Here is a 24,563-nt window from a genome sequence, read left to right as displayed (position 1 = left end):
CCATTTTTGTATGAACAGCTGCCAAATTTATATGGACAAACTAATGATGCAAAATGGCTTCTTTGGTCATAGGGAAGGCCCCCACAAAGTTTGAGCCAAATCAAAAAATACAAATAAAATCCATTTCCGGTTTTGGTAGAGAATTGCTCAAATGGCTTCTTTGTTCATTGGGAAAGCCACTACAAAGTTAAAGGCAAACAACAAAAAAAAATGGAAAAATCGATGCTTAAAATTTTGGAATATTGCTCAACCAAAAGGCTGGGTTATCAAAAAACTTTTTACAGGAAGCAATGAGTTTTGTTTAAAAAGATATCGATAAAAAAATTGTTCAAAAAGTCGAAACATTGTCTGGGCTTTTTTTTATTTTTAATTAAACTATAGATTCAAAATCATGCTACTTTATATGAGATCAAAAGCCTTTTTTTGTTATTGGTAACATTTACGAGAAATCTCTTTTTCGAGTGCCGGCAAGATTACGGATATGACTGAAGAAAAAATCACTGTAACTGTTTTAAACTGTAAGAATATATTTTGAATTGATAACAGTTGTAATTAAAAATCAACAGTTAATTGCAAAGAATTGACAATCACCTTAGACAAATATTCAAATAACCGCAACTGGTTAGTATTAAAAAAACGGAATTCTTGTGTTGTCTTGGTTGGTTAAGGATTCGGTCCTATTTGCATCTAATTCAAAGATTTTTACTATTTTAACAAAAATAATTAAAACCAAATTGAAGAGAAACTTGCTTGTACTTCTGGTCAAACAGTTTGTTACTCGTTTTTAAATTAAAATGCTTTTAGAAGCTGTGATCTAATGAAATAGTGCTGATATGCCAAGAATAGGTGCATGTTGAAATTACATGCTATTTTATTATTATTTAAAAAAAATATGTTTTCATCTGTTGAGGAATATTTTTAATGTTGATTAATGTCATCTTTATTACTTAAGTTCACACTATCACAGTTTTTCTCAACCGGTGAGGAATTCCCCCCTGGGGGGTAATTTGGCCATTCTTGTTGCGGAATGTGCAATAGGAATTCAATGTTTTGAGCGTATTTACTAAAAACTATAAAAATCTAGGGCACTTTTATCAAAGTTTATTGCTTATAATTATTTATAAATTTCTTGTGAAATATGTGAATTTACTTGCCATTTTCTTCGGTTTTATTTTAGAAAATGTTTAAAATATAACGTTCAAAAACCTAAAAACTATGAAAGTTTTTTCGAAGGAATCTATTTTTCCGAATTTTCATATTGTTTGAAACATGAAGTATTCTTGAATATTGTTGTTCTAGTTTTCAAAAATTAGCTGTAAATGTCTGTGATACAGAATGCATTGACATTCTTTCAAATATGAGAAGTGCATTATTTTTTTTATAATTTCCTCGAGTTCTGATTTATTTTTGGTTATGAGCTAATCTTAAAGATATTTGTATTAGATTTTTGAGATTTGTTTGCTGTTTAAATTTTTCTCTAGACATTTGCATTCCATTGACCATGAGCAGGTTATTAAAAATTTGTTAAAACAAATCCCTGAGAATTTGTTCTTTTATTGCAAGAGTAAAAAATATTTTGTGATTATTTGATGATTTTTTCTAATCTTTCTATGGTTTAAGTAAATTGATACTAAATTTATAATTGAAGGGGGGAATGAAGGTCTTGAAAATAATCCAAGGGGGAATTGGTTGAAAAAGGTTGAGAACCGCTGCACTATCATCTATGTCCTGAGGGAGTTTTATTGAAAAATGACACTCTACAAAAGCAATTATTCATCTATTGTAACCATGAATCATTTACTAGATTAAACTCCTCACCACTTAGTGGAAAATGCGTGCGATTCCTCCAAACTCCCCACAGAGTTTCCTTTATAAAAGTCTCCTCCAACACCGTTTTCCTTTTCATGCTGTCACCCCGCTGGCATGAAGCCACACACACTCACATAATTCTTTGTAGCATACAACATACAGAGTTGAAGTAACTCTATTTCGCTCGGGTATTTCCCTCCGTGCATCAGCATCAGCAGCGCGCCGGCACGCAGAAAGAAAATAAATCATATTCACACATGTTTTGCAACTGTAATTTATTTTGCTGCCACCGCCGCGAGGGAAGAGTGCGAAAGTTGATCAAAAGGGTATTAAAGTGGAATATTTCAACTTGGAAACCCCAGGCGGGAACGAAGCTTGACTTTATAGTTTTCCCAAATTATTCTCAGAGATTGACTTATTTCGATCATTTGTCTCGCAAACTTTCTTTGTTTGTCAATCATAATTCACATACACTCGAAATTTTAAAATCGAAACAGCTGCGTCCCTCTCAATCAGCTGTGGCGAAAACGCGTGAAAACGTGCTCCAATTGTAACCAACTGTGGCACTTGCCAAATGAAGTCATCGTCGATTTGATCTAGATCGTTGAATAGCTCAAATAAATTGAGACTTCTTCAACCCTGACATTCTTGCCTTTTCCTCAGCTAAGAATAAAGAAAACAACACATTTTGATTAAGACTTGTTATTTCCTTGAGGTTTCCTCCCACTGTGAGAGAGGTGGCGCTGGTTTCGTTTTTCCGGACCACTTATGTTTATTTATAATGGTCGAGCCATTACCATTTTTGCGCTCGGAACAAATTTATCTGCACGCAAACCAACCCCTTCACTCTGGCACGAGGAGCAGGGATACCAGACAAAGCGTGCAAACCGATAATGGTTTAATTTTCTTGGGACTTACACTGTTTTTTATTCCCAAGGTTCTCCTTAGAAGAAGGTTAGCATTTAGAAAAGAGTACAGTTAAACCTCGCATATGCACCTCATATGGGGGTTTCTTATGCGAAGCACGCATATGCGAGGTACAGGGCTTATGGGATTTTGGCTATATGGGAGACATGGGCTATATTTTTATAAAAAAATCATCTAAACTATACAAATTTATAGTGTTTTGGAATCGTTATGAAGTCAGCTTTACAGCTACACCAAATTTACATGGTTTACGATGTTCTAGGTCATCCGAATCTTCGTCAAGTTAAGGCCTATGTGTTCAACGCCGTTCAAGTATGAGGTAGGCGATTTGACTGTGGTTATTGACCACAGATCATATCCGGATAGCCTCAGGGAGGTTCAGGGACTAGTCTGCCGATATGTGGCGATGTTCTGGGTCTTCTGTAGAGTCCCGTGAGGTACGTCCGATGGGTCTACCGCCGTAACACGGAAGAGGTCAGTGGTTTTTGACCTCAGATCATATCCGGATAGCCTCAGGGAGGTTCAGGGACTAGTCTACCGATATGTGGAAATGTTCTGGGTCTTCTGTAGAGTCCCAGGAGCTACGCCTGGAGGGTCTACCGCCGTAACAAGGCAGAGGTCGATGGTTTTTGACCTTAGATAATATCCAGATAGCCTCACGGAGGTTCAGGGACTAGTCTACCGATATGTGGTGATGTTCTGGGTCTTCTGTAGAGTCCCGGGAGCTACGTCCGATGGGTCTACCGACGTAACACGGAAGAGGTCAGTGGTTTTTGACCTCAGATCATATCCGGATAGCCTCAGGGAGGTTCAGGGACTAGTCTACCGATATGTGGTGATGTTTTGGGTCTTCTGTAGAGTCCCGGGAGTTACAGCCGATGGGTCTACCACCGTAACAAGATAGAGGTTAGAAGTTTTTGACCTCAGATCATATTCAGATAGCCTCAGGGAGGTTCAGGGACTAGTCTACCGATATGTGGTCATTTTTTGGGTCTTCTGTAGAGTCCCAGGAGTAACGGCCGATGGCTCTACCACCGTAACAAGATAGAGGTCGGAGGTTTTTCACCTCAGTTCATATCTGGATAGCCTCAGGGAGGTTAAGGGACTAGTCTACCGATTTGTGGTAATGTGATGGGTCTTCTGTAGAGTCCCCGGAGTTGGGGTCTTCTGTAGAGTCCCGGGAGTTGGGGTCTTCTGTAGAGTCCCGGGAGTTGGGTCTACCGACGTAACACGGCAGAGGTCGGTGATTTTTTACCTCAGATCATATCCGGATAGCCTCAGGGAGGTTCAGTGACTAGTCTACCGATATGTGGTGATGTTCTGGGTCTCCTGTAGAGTCCCGGGAGTTACGGCCGATGGGTCTACCACTGTAACAAGATAGTGGTCAGGAGTTTTTGACCTCAGATCATATTCAGATAGCCTCAGGGTGGTTCAGGGACTAGTCTACCGCTGTGTGGTCATTTTTTGGGGCTTCTGTAGAGTCCCAGGAGTAACGGCCGATGGCCGAAAACCATCGACCTCTGGTTAGTTACGGCGGTAGACCCGTTGGTCGTAACTCCCGGGACTCTACAGAAGACCCAAAAAAATGACCACACATCGGTAGACTAGTACCTGGACCTCCCTGAATCTATCTGGATATAATCTAAGGCCAAAAACCTTCGACCTCTGCCTTTTTACGGCGGTAGACCTTTCAGGCGTAGCTCTCGAGACTCCACAGAAGACCCAGAACATTTCTTCATATCGGTAGACTAGTCCCTGAACCTCCTGAGGCCTGAGGCTATCTGGATATGATCTGAGGTCAAAAAACACCGACCTCTGCCGTGTTACGACGGTAGACCCATCGGTTGTAACTACCGGGACTCTACAGAAGACCCAGAACATCACCACATACCGGTAGACTAGTCCCTGAACCTCCCTGAGGCTATCTGGATATGATCTGAGGTCAAAAAACACTGACCTCTGCCGTGTTACGGCGGTAGACCCATCGGTCATAACAACCGGGACTCTACAGAAGACCCAGAACATCACCACATACCGGTAGACTAGTCCCTGAACCTCCCTGAGGCTATCCGGATATGATCTGAGGTCAAAAACCACTGACCTCTTCCGTGTTACGGCGGTAGACCCATCGGTCGTAACTACCGGGACTCTACAGAAGACCTAGAACATCACCACATACCGGTGGACTAGTCCCTGAACCTCCCTGAGGCTATCTGGATATGATCTGAGGTCAAAAAACACTGACCTCTGCCGTGTTACGGTGGTAGACCTATCGGTCGTAACTACCGGGACTCTACAGAAGACCCAGAACATCACCACATACCGGTAGACTAGTCCCTGAACCTCCCTGAGGCTATCCGGATATGATCTGAGGTCAAAAACCACTGACCTCTTCCGTGTTACGGCGGTAGACCCATCGGTCGTAACTACCGGGACTCTACAGAAGACCTAGAACATCACCACATACCGGTGGACTAGTCCCTGAACCTCCCTGAGGCTATCTGGATATGATCTGAGGTCAAAAACCACTGACCTCTTCCGTGTTACGGCGGTAGACCCATCGGTCGTAACTACCGGGACCCTACAGAAGACCCAGAACATCACCACATACCGGTAGACTAGTCCCTGAACCTCCCTGAGGCTATCCGGATATGATCTGAGGTCAAAAACCACTGACCTCTTCCGTGTTACGGCGGTAGACCCATCGGACGTACCTCACGGGACTCTACAGAAGACCCAGAACATCGCCACATATCGGTAGACTAGTCCCTGAACCTCCCTGAGGCTATCCGGATATGATCTGTGGTCAATAACCACAGTCAAATCGCCTACCTCATACTTGTACGGCGTTGAACACATAGGCCTTAACTTGACGAAGATTCGGATGACCTAGAACATCGTAAACCATGTAAATTTGGTGTAGCTGTATAGCTGACTTCATAACGATTCCAAAACACTATAAATTTGCACAGTTAAGATGATTTTTTATAAAAATATAGCCCATGTCTCCCATATAGCCAAAATCCCATAAGCCCTGTACCTCGGATATGCAACTCTTGCGACAAAACCGAATCAGGTGGAATGACTCGTATATGCAAAGTTGCATATGCGAGGCGCTCTTATACGAGGTTTAACTGTAATAGTATAGAACATTTTTGACACAAAGCAAATCCTGATTTTTACCGATTTAATATTTAATTTTTGTTAAATAGGGTCCTGAAGCACTATTGAAATATGGTAAAAAACACGATTAGAAACCCTTTATGACCACATTTTTTTAATTTTAATTATTTTAATTGACAAGATTTTTTTAGATGGATCTACTATGGTCCCCTTAGTACGAACTGTCAAATAGGACCTTTTCTGTCAAGAAGGACCGCGAAGTGAATTTCAAAAAAAAAATTTTTTTAATCTTTTGGGGTCGTTCAACTTTTACTCAGAAAAATAAGCTTTATCGTTGTAAACGATGATATCACAAATTTAAACTTAATTTTAGGACCCAATTAAGTTTAAATAAATTTAAACCCACTGCGTAAAGAATGATTTGCAGTCCACGTGGCAAATCGTGCCAACCATTTGAGCAGCTCAATTTGCTGTGTGGCTAAAACTCATCCCCTCTCTATTCGCATCCCTTGCCCCAGGACATCGTGCAGTCATTCGTGACCGGACAGCTTAATGCCAAGCATTTAATCAGTTTAGTTTTAATTTGCGAATTTCCCGCCACACAACCGCTCGTCGGCGCTGCTGCCGCTCTGGTGTGTTGTGTTAATCATGTTGATTACGTGGTGATTTACTGGCTGGATTACAGAGTGCTTCAAGTGCCACTTTGCACCACTTTATGAGAGGTGCACTGTAAGAAATGAATTTCTGAGATGTTGAAAAATTCTTTATTTTCCTCAAATAATTTAGCAATTTCTCCGGGACTGTATGGGCGTAGCCTTGAAGCACAGTGTTAAAATATACATTCTTAATTTTTTTTGTCTGAACCGAAATATAGTCAAATTGTAGCATTGTTACAGACTTTTGATGCATTTTGTGTCTGTGTCAAGAGAAAACCTACTAAGAACCGCAGTTTATGGCTCTTGAAGGTGTTGAGTGATGACCAGTTGAGGGTGGTTTAGCACTCTGTTGGTTGCATGGTTGATTGCACGGAGGATGCACATTAGCTCACATTGTAGAAGACCTTTCATTGTTGAAAAGTTGAACTTTGGAAGGATAATACTTAAGTGAGGTGAATTACAATTTTTTTAGTTGTTTATTACAAAAAGCAATTGAAATTGTGTCCAACATAACTATTGACAATATGGGACTGATTTAGTTTCAAAATATGAATTAATTATTAAAACAGCCAAACTATTTAAAGGTGTTGTGATATAAACAGGGTGGTCCTCCAACAGAAGGTTTCATTCAAAATTTGATTTAATTATCACAAAAACCAACATGAACGTCTTGGCAAACTGTAAGATCCCTTTCAACCAGTTGGCATACCTCATCACTTTTTCATGCTTCCACACTTTTAAATCTTCAAAGTCATAAAGTAACACTATCGCCAATTCATGTAATCCTTCTTCTTAGTCCGTGATAAACGCCATCACTTTGGACGAGCAAAGTTGACTCGACTTTTCCTACAGCTCTTCCGTCGTTCCATCCCCATCAACCTCCATCTCAGGCTTCAGCGCAGTATCCGCGTGCCGCGGTGGAAACCACAATCCCCGTGAAGATTGATTATCAACGCTTCCCTATTTTTTCCCACCCCTTTCCTTTCTCGGGCTACAACTACAAGTTGGTACTAGCATCGTCTTGGCCGTCGTCACCGCCACGGCAAATTATGCGGTTAGTTTGGCGCGCAGACCGGAATCCCGGAAAGTTGCTCCAAGACCGACCTCCGAAATCGGCGCTTCTAGCTAGGAGGTGGGAAATCAGTTTTCCGGACGTTGTTGCGAGAAAAGCATCAAAGGCAGCGTGGGAAAATAGGGTGATGTGGCAAGATTTGTACAGAACTTGACAAATTCACTTAATCAACTGGTGTCAATTGTAGTTGACTGTTATGTCATTTTGTCAGCTGTTGTTAACTGTTAGTAACTTATGTCAACTGTTGTTAGTTTTGATTAACTTATGTCAACTATTGTTAATTGTTGTGAGCGAGTTGTGGCGCTATAACCACGGTAAATAGTGTCCAAGGCATTCGTGGAAATACAATGTCCCATCCCAGAGGGTCCCGGAGTGCCAAACCTTCTTAGCATGGTGCTCCCAACGAATACAACCAAAATCTCGGAGCGTATGGTGGTGTGTCCCCACGCTTCTTCCTCCCCTATCGATTCAGAATTGTGTTGTTGTTCGAACACTCAGTGCTCAAACTCAACCCAATTACGAATCATCTCTGCGATACGGCTTTACGCAGTAGGCCTGGCCGCTTTAACGCTTGTGATGTTTCAATGCATTCCGATGCAATGGCGCACTACAAATGTTAATAAATGACAAGAAGAGTGCTAGGCGTCATCTAACCTAAGGCACTCTCCAGGATCCCTTCGAAAGATTGGCTGCGCTAGGGTCTGATTAGATTAGATTAGATTAGATTAGATTTATGTCAACTATTGTTAATTGTTGTTAAATGTCATGCCCACTTTTGTCAACTGAACTTAAACTTATGCTAACTGTTGTTAATTGTTGTTGGATTTGCAACAAAAGTTCGGAAGACATAATGTATAATGGACAAAAGGTCGAATGTCAAAAGGTCGAAAGACATAAGGTCGAATGGACAAAAGTCCGAAAGTGAACAAAAAGTCGAATGGACAAAAGGTCGAAGGTAATTATAATAATAAACTTCTAAAAAAAATCTTGAAAACAATATTTTCTTACAAACAAGTCTGATTTTTTCTGTGAATTAATCCTTGGTTTATCCATCCTTTCAGTAATGATCTTTTTTACCCGTTAAAAAATGACCTAAAAATAAAAATTTCCCAAGATAGCCTATATGTTTCGTATGGTCAAAAACAATCATATTCCCACAGTTAACTTTTTTTAAATGTTGGGCTGAAAGTGTTAAATAGACAGAATAACTCCCAAACAATTTTTTTAGCAGATTTCCATTCTTTCAAACATGAGTTACTGCCTCTTTTCGCCTAAATGTCCCATATGCATTTTCAGCAAGTTGATAAAATGAGCTTGGAAGTTTGAAAAAATATTTGTCATGAATTTCACATATACCGTCATCTGGGGCGAATAGGGACACATGGGGCGAATTGGGACAGCAGTTTTAACCATGTTGGAGCACAATAGTTTGGTTTTTCTAATTGGTTTTGGTTAGAATAGACTCAGACCAACAAAATGTGTTGTTATGTGTACATCCGTTTCCAAATTCAAAAACTTTAAGTGCTCTGAAAACTGCTGTCCCTATTCAGACTGTAGTCCCGATTCGCCCCAGATGACGGTACAACAATTTTACTGGAAATTAATTCAACAGGGATCATACACAAACTCTTATTCATGCTTTTGTTAAGTTTATGTGGATAATTGTCTTGATTTATTGCTTTCGATTCAAAAAACTACGCAGGATGGGACCTGATATGTGAACATTTTCTTCATGGTTCATCAAAATGTTCGCAAACCAGCCCGATCATGCCATCAAGGCAACTCCAGTGGTAAACAAACTTTTCGTTTGGAAATGTAGAAATTTTCATTTTTTCAAAGTGAATAAATTCAACTGTAATAAGATTTGTGTGTGCATCGGATAAAAGAAAACGTTCACGGATGGCCGGATTGTAGCTAAGCTGTGTAAATCAAAGATGAAATCAAGTCAAATAGGTGAGTTTAGAACATAATATTTCTGAGCGGGACTGATTTGTGAACATTCTTACGAAGTGACCCGTATCTGAACATTTTTCAGATGAGACCAGCGAACTTGTCGTTGATTTCTGAATTTATAGAACAAAGTGGTGAATATTATTGATGTAGCATAATGTTGCACATGCAAATAAGCTATTCATGTACTTAACTCATAATCGATAAAAATGCATATGGGACATTTATGCGAACAGGGGCAGAGTAGTTCTTCCAAAATAAGTTCGAATTCAAAAATATTTTTCAAGTTTTTGCCTTTCTTACTAAAGAAAGGTATATAGGTTTTACTTTAAGCCAGGACGTCATTTCCAGCTTCGTAAATATGTCGATTCAGCATGAATTTTAAACCGAAAAATCGCTAAAAAATCACACTGCATCGATTTTCGACGCTCTATCGATTCACCTTGATAGAACTCGTCTATCTCGAATCCTCGAATTTTGAGAAAATAAATTCCGTGGAGGTCGAGTGATGTTCGTATGTGGTAAAATTTTGCAAAAATTTGTGTCGCGCCGTTCTCAGCTCCCATAAATCCGATTTCGATTCTCCTAAATGCAGATGAAAGCTAGTGTGCTGAACCTGGGCGAGTTGCCGCGCAAATTTCGAAATATCCATCTGTTTTCGGATGCGGCCAGACTTTTCCAGAAAATACACAGTTTTCAAATGAAAATATGGTCCAATTTTTTCATTTTCTTATCTTTTATTTATCTCAAAAATGGCATTTTTCGAGCTCTACAACTTCCCAAATTTTCATCCAGATTCATAATATGGTTCTGGAGTTAGAGCCGTTTGACTGACCTACCATAAGAAACAAAATCCCTAAAAAAAGGTAAAAGCCCACCTGGTGACCTTCGCCAACATTTTTCATTTCTGATTTTATTCGAAATTTCTTGCTACATTCATAGTACAGACCATCAGTGAGCATCTGAAACAAATTCGACATCGATCGGCAATCCCGATCAATTTTTAGAACGATTTACTTTTTGCCTTTCTTACTAAAGAAAGGTATAGGTTTTACTTTAAGCCAGGACGTCATGTCCAGCTTCGTAAATATGTCGATTCAGCATGAATTTTAAACCGAAAAATCGCTAAAAAATCACACTGCATCGATTTTCGACGCTTCGTCGCCAAGTTGTCAAGTTGAGCTTCGAATACTGGCGCGAGAATGCTGGCGTTTATGTTTCGGCTCGACTTATACACGTTCGTAGTAGCTTGTCTACCGATGTTTCCTTTAACATGTAAGATATCGTAGCTTTTCGGTTTCTTTTGCTCTGTCCGTTTTTGCATAACTGTCCAATGTTAATGCAAAAACTTTTTTGATATAGGACATTCATCCGGGTACAAACAATTTGTTTCCCGTGTGCTCCTAAAATCGCCTTTAAGTAGGCTTCATTTGTCGTGTCGTTTTTTTTAACAGAGTTCATTGGATTCCAATAGGAGCTTTCGAAGCTTCTAAGCTTTATATCGTTTTCAAAGTTTTCAATGCTCGCGACGCCAATGGCTATCTACCTAAGGTATCGAGAAATTAAAAGTGAGAGTGTGTGCGTGCAACATGGAGTTAAACTTTTCAAAGAGTCATGGTAACCTTCACAGCATCTTCATAGAAAGTTTAACTCCATGTTGCACACACTCTCACTTTTAATTTCTCGATTGCGATTGAGTGTGTAGTGGTGCGGTTGTAAAAATATCTATCTCTGACTCTCTCACTTTCGTAGACGCTGAATGGTAAGCTTCCCACTGTGCGGTTAACTCGGTTTTGCTTTGCGCCTGCTTTGTTCGGTTTTTGGGCTCGTACCAAAACTAGAAAACCAAAACCGCGGTGTGTGTCGTCACTTGCGCATTGGAAGCTAAGAATTTGTACGATTAAAAATATTCGATAGGTGAAAATTGCGTTTTCAATTTCTTTTAGAAAACACATCATTCATAATACCTTGCTTTCATCATAAGATTTTTTGTATCAAGTCGATGTTGTGAATTGAGAGAAGTTATATTCTTTAGTAAGAAAGGTTCTATCTCACCCCTGGTGGGATTAAAACGGGTTTTTTAAACAAGCTTTTCTTATTTGTCGTTATATTTTTGTAAGTTTTTCCATTCTTTCAAACATGAACAATTCTTTGAAAAAAAGTTCGACGCCTAAAGTATTTGAAAGGTTTATTTTTTTTTTTCATTTTAAGAACAGCCTTTTCTGGTATGTCGTTATATTTCTGTGAGTTTTTCCATTTTTTTAACATGAGCAGTGCTTTGAAAAAAGAGTTCGACTTCTAAAATATTTCGGATGTTTTTTTTTTATTCCAAAAAACCTATTCTTGATTTTTATGAGTTTTTCCATTCTTTGAAACATGACAGTTCTTCAAAAAAAAGTATGAATTCTAAAATATTTTTTAAGATTATAATTTATTTTTAAAAGCAGCCTTTTTTGTTTGAAGTAATATTCTTTTTTGTCGTAATGTTTTTGTGAGTTTTTCCATTATTTTGATCATGAGCAGTTCTTTGGAAAAAAAAGTTCGACTTCTGAATGGTTCTATCCCATTCCCCAGAATCCCATTCCCCTGAATTCCATTCCCCAGAATGCCATTCCCCAGAATGACCCATTTCCCAGAATGACCCATTCCCCAGAATGATCCATTCCCCAGAAACTCATTCCCCAGAATGACCCATTAAGGTGTAATATCAAAATCGATTTTCCAGCACAGCACTTTTTCAGTTCCTTTTGGGGCCCTAAACAACTCCCCAAAGTTTGGGACCGATTGGTTTAGTCCTCACTCTGCGCAAAGCGATTCAATTTTCCATATAAATTTGTATGGGGAAAACCATTTTTTTGGATTTTGATATTTATCAAATGCACGTTTCATGCTTTATAAAAACCGGACTCATATTCGGATGTTCTAGAATGTGCTCTACAACTTTGCCGAAGAGAGAATGGTGCTAACTTGCTCCTGAAAGAAGATATAGCGTCCTCAAAACTCGTCTAAAACGTGATTTTCGAGCAAAAAACACATTTTAGAAGAGTTTTGAACACGCTGTATCTTTTTTTAGGGGCAAGCTTGCACCGTACTCTCTTCGGGAAAGAAGTAGAGGACATTCCAGAGCATTCGAATATGAGTCCGGTTTTGGTATAGCATGAAACGTGGATTTGATAAATATCAAAATCCAAAAAAATGGTTTTCCCCATACAAATTTGTATGGAAAATTGAATCGCTTTGCGCAGAGTGAGGACTAATCCTATCGGTCCCAAACTTTGAGGAGTTGTTTAGGGCCCCAAAGGAACTGAAAAGTGCTGTGCTCACTAATTTGACAATTTTATTTTTTCCATACAACCATATTACACCCTAATGACCCATTCCCCAGAAATGTTTTATTTTTATTATGAATGTACTTTATTTCGAAAAGGGAACAGTTTTAAAGTGTGGTGTGTTCGGATTTCGCCTTTATTGTGATAACTGCTGACAAAAGTTTAATTTTCCCTTTAAAGTTGAATTTTGCCTTTTTTAAAGAAGGGGAAACTCTCTGGTCTGTCAGTACTGTTGTTCAAATTTCCCTTTTAAGTAGAATTCTCCCTTCTTTACAGAAGGGAAAACTCTCTTGACTGTCTAAATGCGGGCAAAAGTTGAAATTTCGCTTTAAAGTTGAATTTTGCATTCTTTAAAGAAGAGAAAACTCTCGTGACTGTCAAACTGCGGGCAAAAGTTGAAATTTCCCTTTAAAGTTGAATTTTGCCTTCTTTAAGGAAGGGACAACCCCTTTGACTTGTGATATCTGCAGCATGCTGACACAAGTTGAATTTTCCTTTAACAGTTATCCATAGTAATGAGAGTTTTCCTTTCTTAAAGAATGAAAAAAAATAAATTAGTTTCAGCAGTTGTCACAAGTCACGGTGTCTTCTTTAAAGAGATTCTAATATTGAATTAATGTTGAAAATTTAATATTATTATGCCAATTGACTATTATGGGTCATTATGCCAAATAACGTTAAAAACCTATTCTTGACTGTCTTAATGATTTTGTGATTTTTTCTATTCTTTCAATAATAAGCGGTTCTTTTTTTAAAAAAAATACTCTTAAATATTATTTTGATTTGCAAAAATCGTTGGAAATTTGAAATTTTTTAAATTCTTTCAAATCAAAATTAAAATAGTTCCATTTTAAACGTTTCATGGCCACAATAGATCCTTAGAAAAATGTGACTTCAAAACATAGCTGTTAATCAAAAACGATCGTATTTGTTTATATTTTTAAGATAAACCTCCTGTTGTAAATTATTGTTATTTAAAAGATTTTTCTTCAAACTGTCCCATTCACCCCATTGTACATGTTCCCGTTACTGCTTCGATAAGATGAAAAGTTTCTCTCCCATCACCTCCTTCTCGTTGTTGTCGGGAGCAAATCTGTACAACGCGCACTTTTCGGCGTTTTGTAGCTCACACCGATGATGACGATGACGTTTGTGTGTGTGTGTATGGCACTTAAAACAAGCAAGAATGATGGGATAAACGGGGAAAACTTAAAAGTTAAGGGGAAGGGAAGGTGTTGCATAAAATATTGAAGGTCGCCGACGCCGTGTTAGTAGTAGCAGCAGTAGAAGTGGTCGGAAGCTGAAACAGAAACTTACCTCGCCATTTTCCGGTGGGTCTCCGTTGCCGAACGTGGACGCGACGACCAGCAGCAGGGCTTCGTGCTCTATCGATGAGATGTCGTAATCCGACATGCAGTAAATCTGCGTGGGAGGAAGAGAGAGAGGGGGAAATTTGTTAGCAAAAAAAAAAAAATGGTAACAGAAAGTCAACTTTGTAGTTTATTTGAAAAGTTAATCTTTGCGGTTAATGGCATCGGATCCCCGCGTGGAGCTAGTTTCTTGTGCACTTTAATTTGTCCCACTTCGCAGTTTGAAATTAACTTCTGCGAAAAGTTCGCTGCTTAACCTTGATTCTGCAATTTAAAAGTTTTTGGTTTAAATGCAGGAACTTGATATCTCATTACACGGCTACTTCGCTCTACTTATTCATATGAACGCCATTCTAAGAAAAAAACCCAGTTTTTGTTTAATTTAATTACGCATACATTCTAGAAAGTGGACTAAAAAAATATTTAGCCTCTCAGTCCTTTTACATATTGAAAACCATACTAGTGACAACTGAAATTCATATTCAATCTGCTGTTGTTCATGAGAAATTCCACGTTCTGCAAGCCAACACACCCTTTAATCATCGTAATTAAATACGCCGAATTTCGTGCCCAAAGTTGAAGCATGCTGGCTTCAATCCCTCGGAAACTTTAGTAATTTAAAATTTTGACCAGGCGAATGACTTCATGAATATTTACACCCATAATCAACGGGCAACAGACGAAATCGATTTAAACCATGTAAATTTACCTTAGCACGAATTATCCCACGTTATCACACGTTGACACTGACTCTCTGGCTGGAAACATCTTAATTTCACTGGAGAAGGGACCTAATTTGGGTTGATTTCCTGAAATTCCAAGTTATGTTTTCAGCTGAATCTTGCTTAAAATTTAAACTTCTCAACAAAACATGTAAAAAAGATCAAAAATTGGCTCCCTTCCCCTATTTTCGCCAATTCAACTAAATTACTTAACACAATCTGCTCAGCCAACAAACACACTTCGCAAGTTCGCAGTGTATGACCAAGTCCAAAACAAGGTCCAAACCTTGTATACGCGACTAGGAATTACGTCGTTGTTGGGATCATTTCCGCCCGTCCCGCAGCTGTCAATCTCCGCCATGTCGCGGAAGTAAACTCCTAGACGGCTTCATTGTTCCTAATTTGGATCCTCGGGGGCTTTGGGAAATCGGTAGTGAGAAAACCGACACAAGCAGTGTTTCAACACGAACCAGGACCTGCCTCGAAACGGGACCGGTAATGTTTGGTTTACCGGTTACTGTTAAGTGGGAGTGTTCCATAGCAAAAAAAACGGATTATTTCAAATTGTTTCAAATTGTAAAAAAAAAAAACAAATTGTTTAATTTGTTTTTTTTTTTTCAAAATGTTTCAAACTTTTTTAGATTATTTCCAAATTGTTTCAAATTGTTTCAAAATGTTTAAAATTTTCTTAAATTGATTTGTTTCCAAATTGTTTCAAACTGTTCTTAATTGTTTTCACATTGTTTCCAAATTGTTTCAAATTGTTTCAAGATGTTCCAAATTGTTTCAAATTATTTCAAATTATTTCAAATTGTTTCAAATTATTTCAAATTGCCCAAAATTGTTCCTCATCGTTCCAAATTGTATAAAATTGTTTAAAATAGTTGCACTACAAATTATTTCAAATTGTTCCAAATTATTTAAAACTGTTCATAATTGTTTCCAAATTGTTTCAAATTGTTCCGAATTGATTCAAATTGTTTCCAAATTGTTCCAAATTGATTCAAACTGTTTCAAATTGTTTCCAAATTGGTCATTTTTTTCAAATCGTTCCAAATTGTTTCAAATTGCATAGAAATGTTTAACATTGATAAAAATAGTTAAAAATTGTTTCCAATTGTTTTTAAATGGGCTTAAATTGCTTTGAATTGTTTCCAATTTATATCCAAAGTTTATCCCAATTGTTCATTTTTTTCAAACTCCTTAAATTTTGATTTTTTTATTTGTTTCAAACTGTTCCCAAATTGTTTCAAATTGACTTAAATAGTTTCAAACTGTGTCCAAATTGTTTCAAATTGTTCCAAATTGTTTTCAAATTGTTTTCAAATTGTTTCAAATTATTTCAAATTGCTCAAAATTGAACCACATCGTTTCAAACTGTTCCAAACTGTTTGACATTGTTTCAAATTGTTCCATTTTTTCAAATGGTCTTAAATTGTTTTAAATTGTTTCCAAAATGTTACAAACAGTTCAAAATTATTATAAAATGCTAAAAATTGTTGTCTTAAATTGTGTAAAAAATGCTTCCAAATCGTTTTGAATTGTGTCAAATTGTTTCAAAATGTTTCCAAATTTTTTCAATTTTTTTCAAATTGTTAAAATTGTTTCCAAATTGTTTCATATTGTTTCAAGTTTTTTCAAATTGTTCGAAATTATTCTAAACTATTTAAAATTGCATCAAATTGTCTTAAATTGTTTCAAATTGTTTCCAAATTGTTTCAAACTATTTTCGAATTGTTTCAAATTGTTTCAAATTATTTCATAACTGTTTCAGAATGTTTAAAGTTGTTGCAAATTGTTTCAAATTGCTTGAAATGGTATCTAATCGTTCCAAACTGTTTCGTTTTTAAATTGTGTCAACTGTTTCAAATTAATTCAAATTGTTTCAAATTAATTAAAATTGTTTCAAATTGTTTCAAACTGTTCCAAGTTGTTCAAAATTATTTCAAATTGTTTAAAATTGTTTCCAATTGTCTTAAATTGTTTCCAAATTGCTTCAAACTATTTCAAATTGTTCCAAATTATTTCAAACTATTTAAAATTATTTCACATTGTCTTAAATTGTTTCAAATTGTTTCCAAATTGTTTCAAATTGCTCCAAATTGTTCCAAACTGTTTCAAATTGTTGCAAATTGTTTCAAACTGTTTCAAATTGTTTAAAAATTGTCTGAAATTGTTTCGAATAGTGTGGTTAAAAATTGTTCCAAATTTTTTCAAATGGTCTTAAGTTGTTTTAAATTGTTTTCAAAATGTTCAAAGCTGTTCAAAATTAAAACAAAATGTTAAAAATTGTTGTCTTAACTTGTTTAAAAATTATTTCCAAATCGTTTTAAATTGTTTCAAGTTGTTTCAAATTGTTTCAAAATGTTTCCAAATTGTTTCCAAATTGCTTCTAACTGCTCAAAATTGTTCTACATCGTTTCAAATTGTTAAAAAATGTTTTTAATGGTTAAAAAATTGTTCCAATTTTTTTTTTCAAATGGTCTTAAATAGTTTTAAATTCATTCCAAAATGTTCTAAATTGTTTAAAATTATATCAAAATGCTAAAAATTGCTCTCTTAAATTGTTTCAAATTGTTTCTTAATAGTTTTAAATTTTGTCAAGTTGTTTCAAATTGTTTCATTTTTTTCAAATTGTTTCAAACTGTTCCAAATTATTTCAAACTGTTTAAAATGGTTTCAAATTGTCCTGAATTGTTTCCAAATTATTTCAAACAATTTCTAAATTGTTTAAAATTTTCTACAATTGTTTCAAATTGTTTTCAAATTGTTTCCAAATTGTTTCCAAAAGGTTTCAAATTGTTTCAAATTGTTTCAAATTGCTTAAAATTGTATCTAATCGTTTCAAATTGTTTCAAATTATTCCAAATTGAATATATTTTTTTTTTCAAATTGTTTCGAATTGTTTCAAACAAGTTTTTTTTGTCATCACGCATGGAAAACCTAAAAAAACGTAAAACCGCTTTTCCCCAAAGAGTCTGGGAAATTTTCTCCGTCAGTGATTTGCACGAAACCCAGAGCTTTTCCGACTTGGTGGGTTGTTTTGTCTTTCCCTCCTTCTTCTGAATCCCAATCTGCCAGTGCTGCCAGTCAGAGAGCTGTGATGCCAACCGGATTTTAACGTAAATTTGGTAGCAAATTGAAATCGGCACGTGTTGCTGCGTTCCGGAAGTTCCCCCGAGGACGGGTGTGAAACCCCCAGGAAAGGAAAAGTGCGAAAAGCGCGGCTTGCTGTTTCTTTCATTTTTCCTCACTTCTTCTTTTGACACGAGCTGTCATCGAGTGAGTGTCGCGGGGAAATGAGCTGCTTAAGCGACAGCTTTGCCGCGTGTTTTGCCTTTCCCAGACTAAACCTTTCTCTTTTGTCACGTAGCCCTTTCGAGGGCGAGGAAATTCTGCGTGGGAAGTGAAAGTTTCCACCAATGCAATGGCTATTGTTGGAGTGAAAGCTGTACTTGTAGTTTTTGGTTACATTTTTAAGATATGGCTCAAAATAGTTTTGTAGAGGTTTAATTTTTTTCGGTTTTAGAATTATATTTTTTGGATTAATCAGTCATCAATTTACCTGGGAGATTTTCAAAAAACCGAGTTATTGAAAATTTCCCAAAAATAAACTTTTAAAATTAAATGGAGAGAACTTGAAAGATTTTAAACAAATTCGAAACTGTCAATTTTAAATTTGCTGGCACCACAAACCCTAAAATTTCAATCAAAGTGCACCATATTTTGGTTCCCGAAACCCATCAAAGTTCAACACCCACCAAAAAGCATGGCAAACCAAGTTATCCAATCGAACCAATGAATACGTGACTACTTGGGGTTTACCAAATTTGATTTGCATATTTTCACCTTTCCCCTTCGACTTGTGTGGTGGGTTGCTGGCCATGTCCGGAACGTTGTTTTCGTTCCCAATCTCAGATCCGGATCCTTCCATCCCTCGGAGCAGTAAATGCACACCGACATGTGATTGAGTGATAGCGCAACAACACAGACATTCACCGTCAGACGTAGGTGGTTCAATCTCACCCCCGAACTACATTGTTCCCACGTAGATCAACCCCCAATAGAGCGCCATCCGTAAACACTTTCTCCCAGAACCAACACTCAGCCCTAAAAAAGGGATATATTCAAAGTCGTGGAACCATGCTCCGGTGCTCACTCACCTGGGCGTTGAATGCATGTCCGAGCAGCTCGACCAGCTGTTTGGCGTACTGCTCCGAGCGGCCAGTCTCCGTGGCGTACAGGACCGTTGCCTTGATCCGGCGGGAAAGGGCGCGCCCGAACAATTTCGATGTAAATTTGACGGCCCTGTGGAGAAATTGGGAGAGAGTGTGATGTGCAAGAGAACGTAGAAATGAGGTTAGGTTAGGAGCTTTTTAGAGGTTTGAACGTTCTGTCGTGTCAGGACGTTATGGCGAGAAGAACTACGAGGCAGAACGTATCTTTTGATGTAAAACCTGGGGTAATTTCGTGGGATCCACGGAGCATAGTAATTTCAAAAGTCTGTGAAGGTAGTTGCGTAACCTAGGTAAATGTGATGCAATAGTTACGGTAGTGTTGAAATATTCATCGAAAAGGTCGTAAAAGCCATACTACCTTTTCAAACAAAATAATTTTTGGTGTGAAAAATCAAAAAATAAACAAACATACCTAAAAAGTGAAACTACATGTAGCATTTCGCCAAAGGAAAACAATTTTCCCAAGCAACATTTGCTCAAACTACCCACTAAGTACCCTCAACGATCGTGCTCCTTCCAACTGTGTGGAAAACTCGAAAACTTTTGCCTAACTTTTCAACCCTGACGCTGCAAAACCAGCAAAGTGTCATATCACTCATGCTAATATCAACGTGCAGCATCCATATCTACTATTAGAGTCGGAAACGTGCCGGGAAAAGTTTCGCGGATGCAATCAAGTACGTCCTTTCCGTCGTTCTATCCTGAAAGCCGACTAGCTGCTGCTACTGCTATCGAAAACGCAACTCGGACCAACCAGACCTTGAACGGCTATTTGGGTAGGTCTGGATAGTTAAACCACGTTTCAGTCAGTGACTTTCAATCCAATTTTGAAAAGTTCAGTTGAAATTTTGTGATATTTTTATCAACTCTGAGTTTGATTCATTTTGAAATGTTAGTCAAGCTTTCCCATTCCTTCTAGTTCCCCAAAACTAAAGCACATAGAGCAAGTCACGTGAATCGCTCTCGACAAGGTCGTTAAATCTCGTTAAACAGACAATTTCCCCTGATGCTGTACTTCCTTCCGTGACACCTATCGAACCGAACCAACACAAAAATCGTCATCAATGTCAAGTGAACATCATTCGACCAGACATTCATTCGATGTATGTCAGGGGAGAAAAAATGAACACGCGTTCACGGCTTGCCGCCACCGTGCGGAAAATCCAATCAAATTCCAAACTGTCATCTGAGCTCAGCATCTCCCTACCCCTTTTGGGGACGGTTCGGTTTGACTGTCAGACGTCTGAGAGTCCCTTTTCCCTTGGGGCGCAAGAGGAGAAGCCGATGATGATTCTGCAGATGTGATTTTTATTGACTGCGTGATGTGATATTTACGAGACCGCAAGGGGAGAAAGGAATCTGGAGAAGTGTTTGTTTACGTTACTTCAAATCTGTTGATATCAAAATAAAGTAAAAGTTTGATGAAATCAATGCCGATAACATTTTAAAAGAAGTTTGTACAATTCCTGGTAATTTTACTGATATTTCACTAGAATTTATAAAGTTCTTCTCAAAAAGGCAAGTGTAAAAGTCTAAAACTAAAAACTAAAAACTAAAAACTAAAAACTAAAAACTAAAAACTAAAAACTAAAAACTAAAAACTAAAAACTAAAAACTAAAAACTAAAAACTAAAACTAAAAACTAAAACTAAAAACTAAAAACTAAAACTAAAAACTAAAAACTAAAACTAAAACTAAAAACTAAAAACTAAAAACTAAAAACTAAAAACTAAAACTAAAACTAAAAACTAAAAACTAAAAACTAAAAACTAAAAACTAAAAACTAAAAACTAAAACTAAAAACTAAAAACTAAAACTAAAAACTAAAAACTAAAAACTAAAAACTAAAACTAAAAACTAAAAACTAAAAACTAAAAACTAAAAACTAAAAACTAAAAACTAAAAACTAAAACTAAAAACTAAAAACTAAAAACTAAAAACTAAAACTAAAAACTAAAAACTAAAAACTAAAACTAAAAACTAAAACTAAAAACTAAAAACTAAAAACTAAAAACTAAAAACTAAAAACTAAAAACTAAAAACTAAAAACTAAAAACTAAAAACTAAAAACTAAAAACTAAAAACTAAAAACTAAAAACTAAAAACTAAAAACTAAAAACTAAAACTAAAAACTAAAAACTAAAAACTAAAAACTAAAAACTAAAAACTAAAAACTAAAAACTAAAAACTAAAAACTAAAAACAAAAAACTAAAAACTAAAAACTAAAAACTAAAAACTAAAAACTAAAAACTAAAAACTAAAAACTAAAAACTAAAAATTTTGGTCATTTTGGTCATTTTGGTCATTTCGGTCATTTTAGTCATTTTGGTCATGTTGGTCATGTTGGTTATTTTTTTCCATTTTGGTCATTTTGGTCATTGTGGTCATTTTGGTCATTTTGGTCATATTGGTCATTTTGGTCATTTTGGTCATTTTGGTCATTTTGGTCATTTTGGTCATTTTGGTCATTTTGGTCATTTTGGTCATTTTGGTCATTTTGGTCATTTTGGTCATTTTGGTCATTTTGGTCATTTTGATAAATTTGGTCATTTTGGTCATTTTGGTCATTTTGGTCATTTTGGTCATTGTGGTCATTTTGGTCATTTTGGTCATTTTGATAAATTTGGTCATTTTGGTCATTTTGGTCATTTTGGTCATTTTGGTCATTTTGGTCATTTTGGTCATTTTGGTCATTTTGGTCATTTTGATAAATTTGGTCATTTTGGTCATTTTGGTCATTTTGGTCATTGTGGTCATTTTGGTCATTTTGGTCATTTTGATAAATTTGGTCATTTTGGTCATTTTGGTCATTTTGGTCATTTTGGTCATTTTGGTCATTTTGGTCATTTTGGTCATTTTGGTCATTTTGGTCATTTTGGTCATTTTGGTCATTTTGATAAATTTGGTCATTTTGGTCATTTTGGTCATTTTGGTCATTTTGGTCATTTTGGTCATTGTGGTCATTTTGGTCATTTTGGTCATTTTGATAAATTTGGTCATTTTGGTCATTTTGGTCATTTTGGTCATTGTGGTCATTTTGGTCATTTTGGTCATTTTGGTCATTTTGGTCAGTTTGGTCATTTTGGTCATTTTGGTCATTTTGATAAATTTGGTAATTTTGGTCATTTTGGTCATTTTGGTCATTTTGGTCATTTTGGTCATTTTGGTCATTTTGGTCATTTTGGTCATTTTGGTCATTTTGGTCATTTTGGTCATTTTGGTCATTTTGGTCATTTTGGTCATTTTGGTCATTTTGGTCATTTTGGTCATTTTGGTCATATTGGTCATTTTGGTTATTTTGGTCATTTTAGTCATTTTGATAAATTTGGTCATTTTGGTCATTTTGGTCATTTTGGTCATTTTGGTCATTTTGGTCATTTTGATAAATTTGGTCATTTTGGTCATTTTGGTCATTTTGGTCATTTTGGTCATTTTGGTCATTTTGGTAAGTTTGGTCATTTTGGTCATTTTGGTCATTCTGGTCATTTTGGTCATTTTGGTCATTTTGGTCATTTTGGTCATTTTGGTCATTTTGGTCATTTTGGTCATTTTGGTCATTTTGGTCATTTTGGTCATTTTGGTCATTTTGGTCATTTTGGTCATTCGGGTCATTTTGGTCAGTTTGGTCAGTTTGGTCAGTTTGGCCATTTTGGTCATGTTGGTCTTTTTGGTCATTTTGGTCATTTTGGTCATTTTGGTCATTTTGGTCATTTTGGTCATTTTGGTCATTTTGGTCATTTTGGTCATTTTGGTCATTTTGGTCATTTTGGTCAGTTTGGTCATTTTGGTCATTTTGGTAAGTTTGGTCATTTTGGTCATTTTGGTCATTTTGGTCATTTTGGTCATTTTGGTCATTTTGGTCATTTTGGTCATTTTGGTTATTTAGGTCATTTTGGTAAGTTTGGTCATTTTGGTCATTTTGGTCAGTTTGGTCATTTTGGTCATTTTGGGCATTTTGGTCATTTTGGTCATTTTGGTCATTTTGGTCATTTTGGTCATTTGGTCATTTTGGGCATTTTGGTCATTTTGGTCATTTTGGTTTGTTCGTTTTGGGCTTATTCGATCCGTCTTGGGGTCCCATAAGTCGCTATTGAATGTTACGAAGTTTAGTAAAATAAGCCTACAGTTTTTGTTGCACGTGATTGTGTGATCAGCAGTGAATTATCTCAGAGCAATATCCTTCATCATAACTCACATCGTTCTAGAGGTCGTTCTCTACAAGAAGAGCACAAAAGCAGCAAAAACAATAATCTTTCAGAATAAATCGAAACGATATCAATAACATCGAGGCAAATAAGCAGAACGCTTCATAACCGGAACTCCCAGTCCAATGACCTTAATACTTTCATAGAACATTTTTTTCTTTTCCAGTTAGGGTGACTCAAGTATTCTGTAAAATACTTTTAGTTTTTGAAAATTTGCTGCGGAAAAAATATTTGAAAAAAATTAGGAAAAAAATTCACAATTTTGTTACTAAACAGAGTCATTCTAATCCATTCCCAAACCATATCCAGAATTGCAGTACACAAACAAAAGTCAAACGGCCGACCAGAGCAATTTATGGTTCGCCGTACCAGAACCAACTGTGTTCTACTCATATCTGGACGGACACAGTCTGATGAGCTTTTCTGTCCGAATCAATTGTGGCAAAAATATGGTGATGGGCTCGCAAAAGAAAGGCCCTCTGGACTGGCCCCAGCTCAGACTTCGGTTGTTGGCCGGCACTTATGCAACGGAAATCTCAGATGGATGGGAAATCCGTTCGTCACTGACATGCCTGTTTCGAAGGCCAGAGGAAACGTTCCAGACTATTGAAGAGCAGTAGCAGAACGAGCTTCGTCAGAATCGAACCAAGTGAAATGCGCTTTATTGATTTCCAACCCCGGCGTATGAACCAACAGAACAGCAGTTATTACATATGATGGGAAATTATTTTTCCAGTAAATTGGGCCGGGAATTTATGGGCTGGATGTGAGCGGTCAAGAGGAGCTTTATTTTTGGATTGGGAGTTTTTTTGGGAAGGGAGGCAATTTATAAACGTATGGATTTTCGGGCTACGTTAAAGAACTTACCGTGCGATTTGCTTAAAGTTGAACTTTCGTCGGGGCTTTTTGTTCTTCGATGAGCCTCGGTCTTTCTTCCAGATGTGCGTTTTGAGGGCAGATTCCTGAGAAGGAAAAACAGTTGGTTAAAATCAAAATTCAGCTGTTTCCGCTTTAACATCATTAAAAAGACCCAATTTCACAGGACATAAGTAACAACGACTATTGCATGTTACGAGCTGTTTTATTTCTACTGTTATCTAAAAAAAGTTCCAATGAACATGGGAACTCATTCCCCGCTGGAGTGTACAATCGTAAAATGTT

At 36.8% G+C, this 24,563-nt stretch overlaps 1 protein-coding gene across 3 annotated transcripts in view; it reads right to left on the bottom strand.

Annotated features, from left to right (window-relative positions):
* Positions 1-24,563, bottom strand: part of LOC6054171 (nitric oxide synthase) — a 151,106-nt gene that overhangs the window by 31,633 nt on the left and 94,910 nt on the right. For all 3 annotated transcript variants that reach the window (XM_038252986.1, XM_038252987.1, XM_038252988.1), the window contains exons 11-13: positions 24,270-24,364; positions 19,122-19,266; positions 14,184-14,288 (exon numbers count right to left, since the gene is read on the bottom strand). In XM_038252986.1, coding sequence (XP_038108914.1) covers positions 14,184-14,288; positions 19,122-19,266; positions 24,270-24,364 — 345 coding nt within the window. The remainder of the gene's footprint in view (positions 1-14,183; positions 14,289-19,121; positions 19,267-24,269; positions 24,365-24,563) is intronic.

Source organism: Culex quinquefasciatus, chromosome 2 (genome assembly GCF_015732765.1).
Source record: "Culex quinquefasciatus strain JHB chromosome 2, VPISU_Cqui_1.0_pri_paternal, whole genome shotgun sequence".
In the NCBI taxonomy this organism is placed as follows: domain Eukaryota; kingdom Metazoa; phylum Arthropoda; class Insecta; order Diptera; family Culicidae; genus Culex; species Culex quinquefasciatus.
The sequence above is the reverse complement of the archived record's forward strand: the minus strand, read 5'-3'. Positions and strand labels throughout refer to the sequence as shown.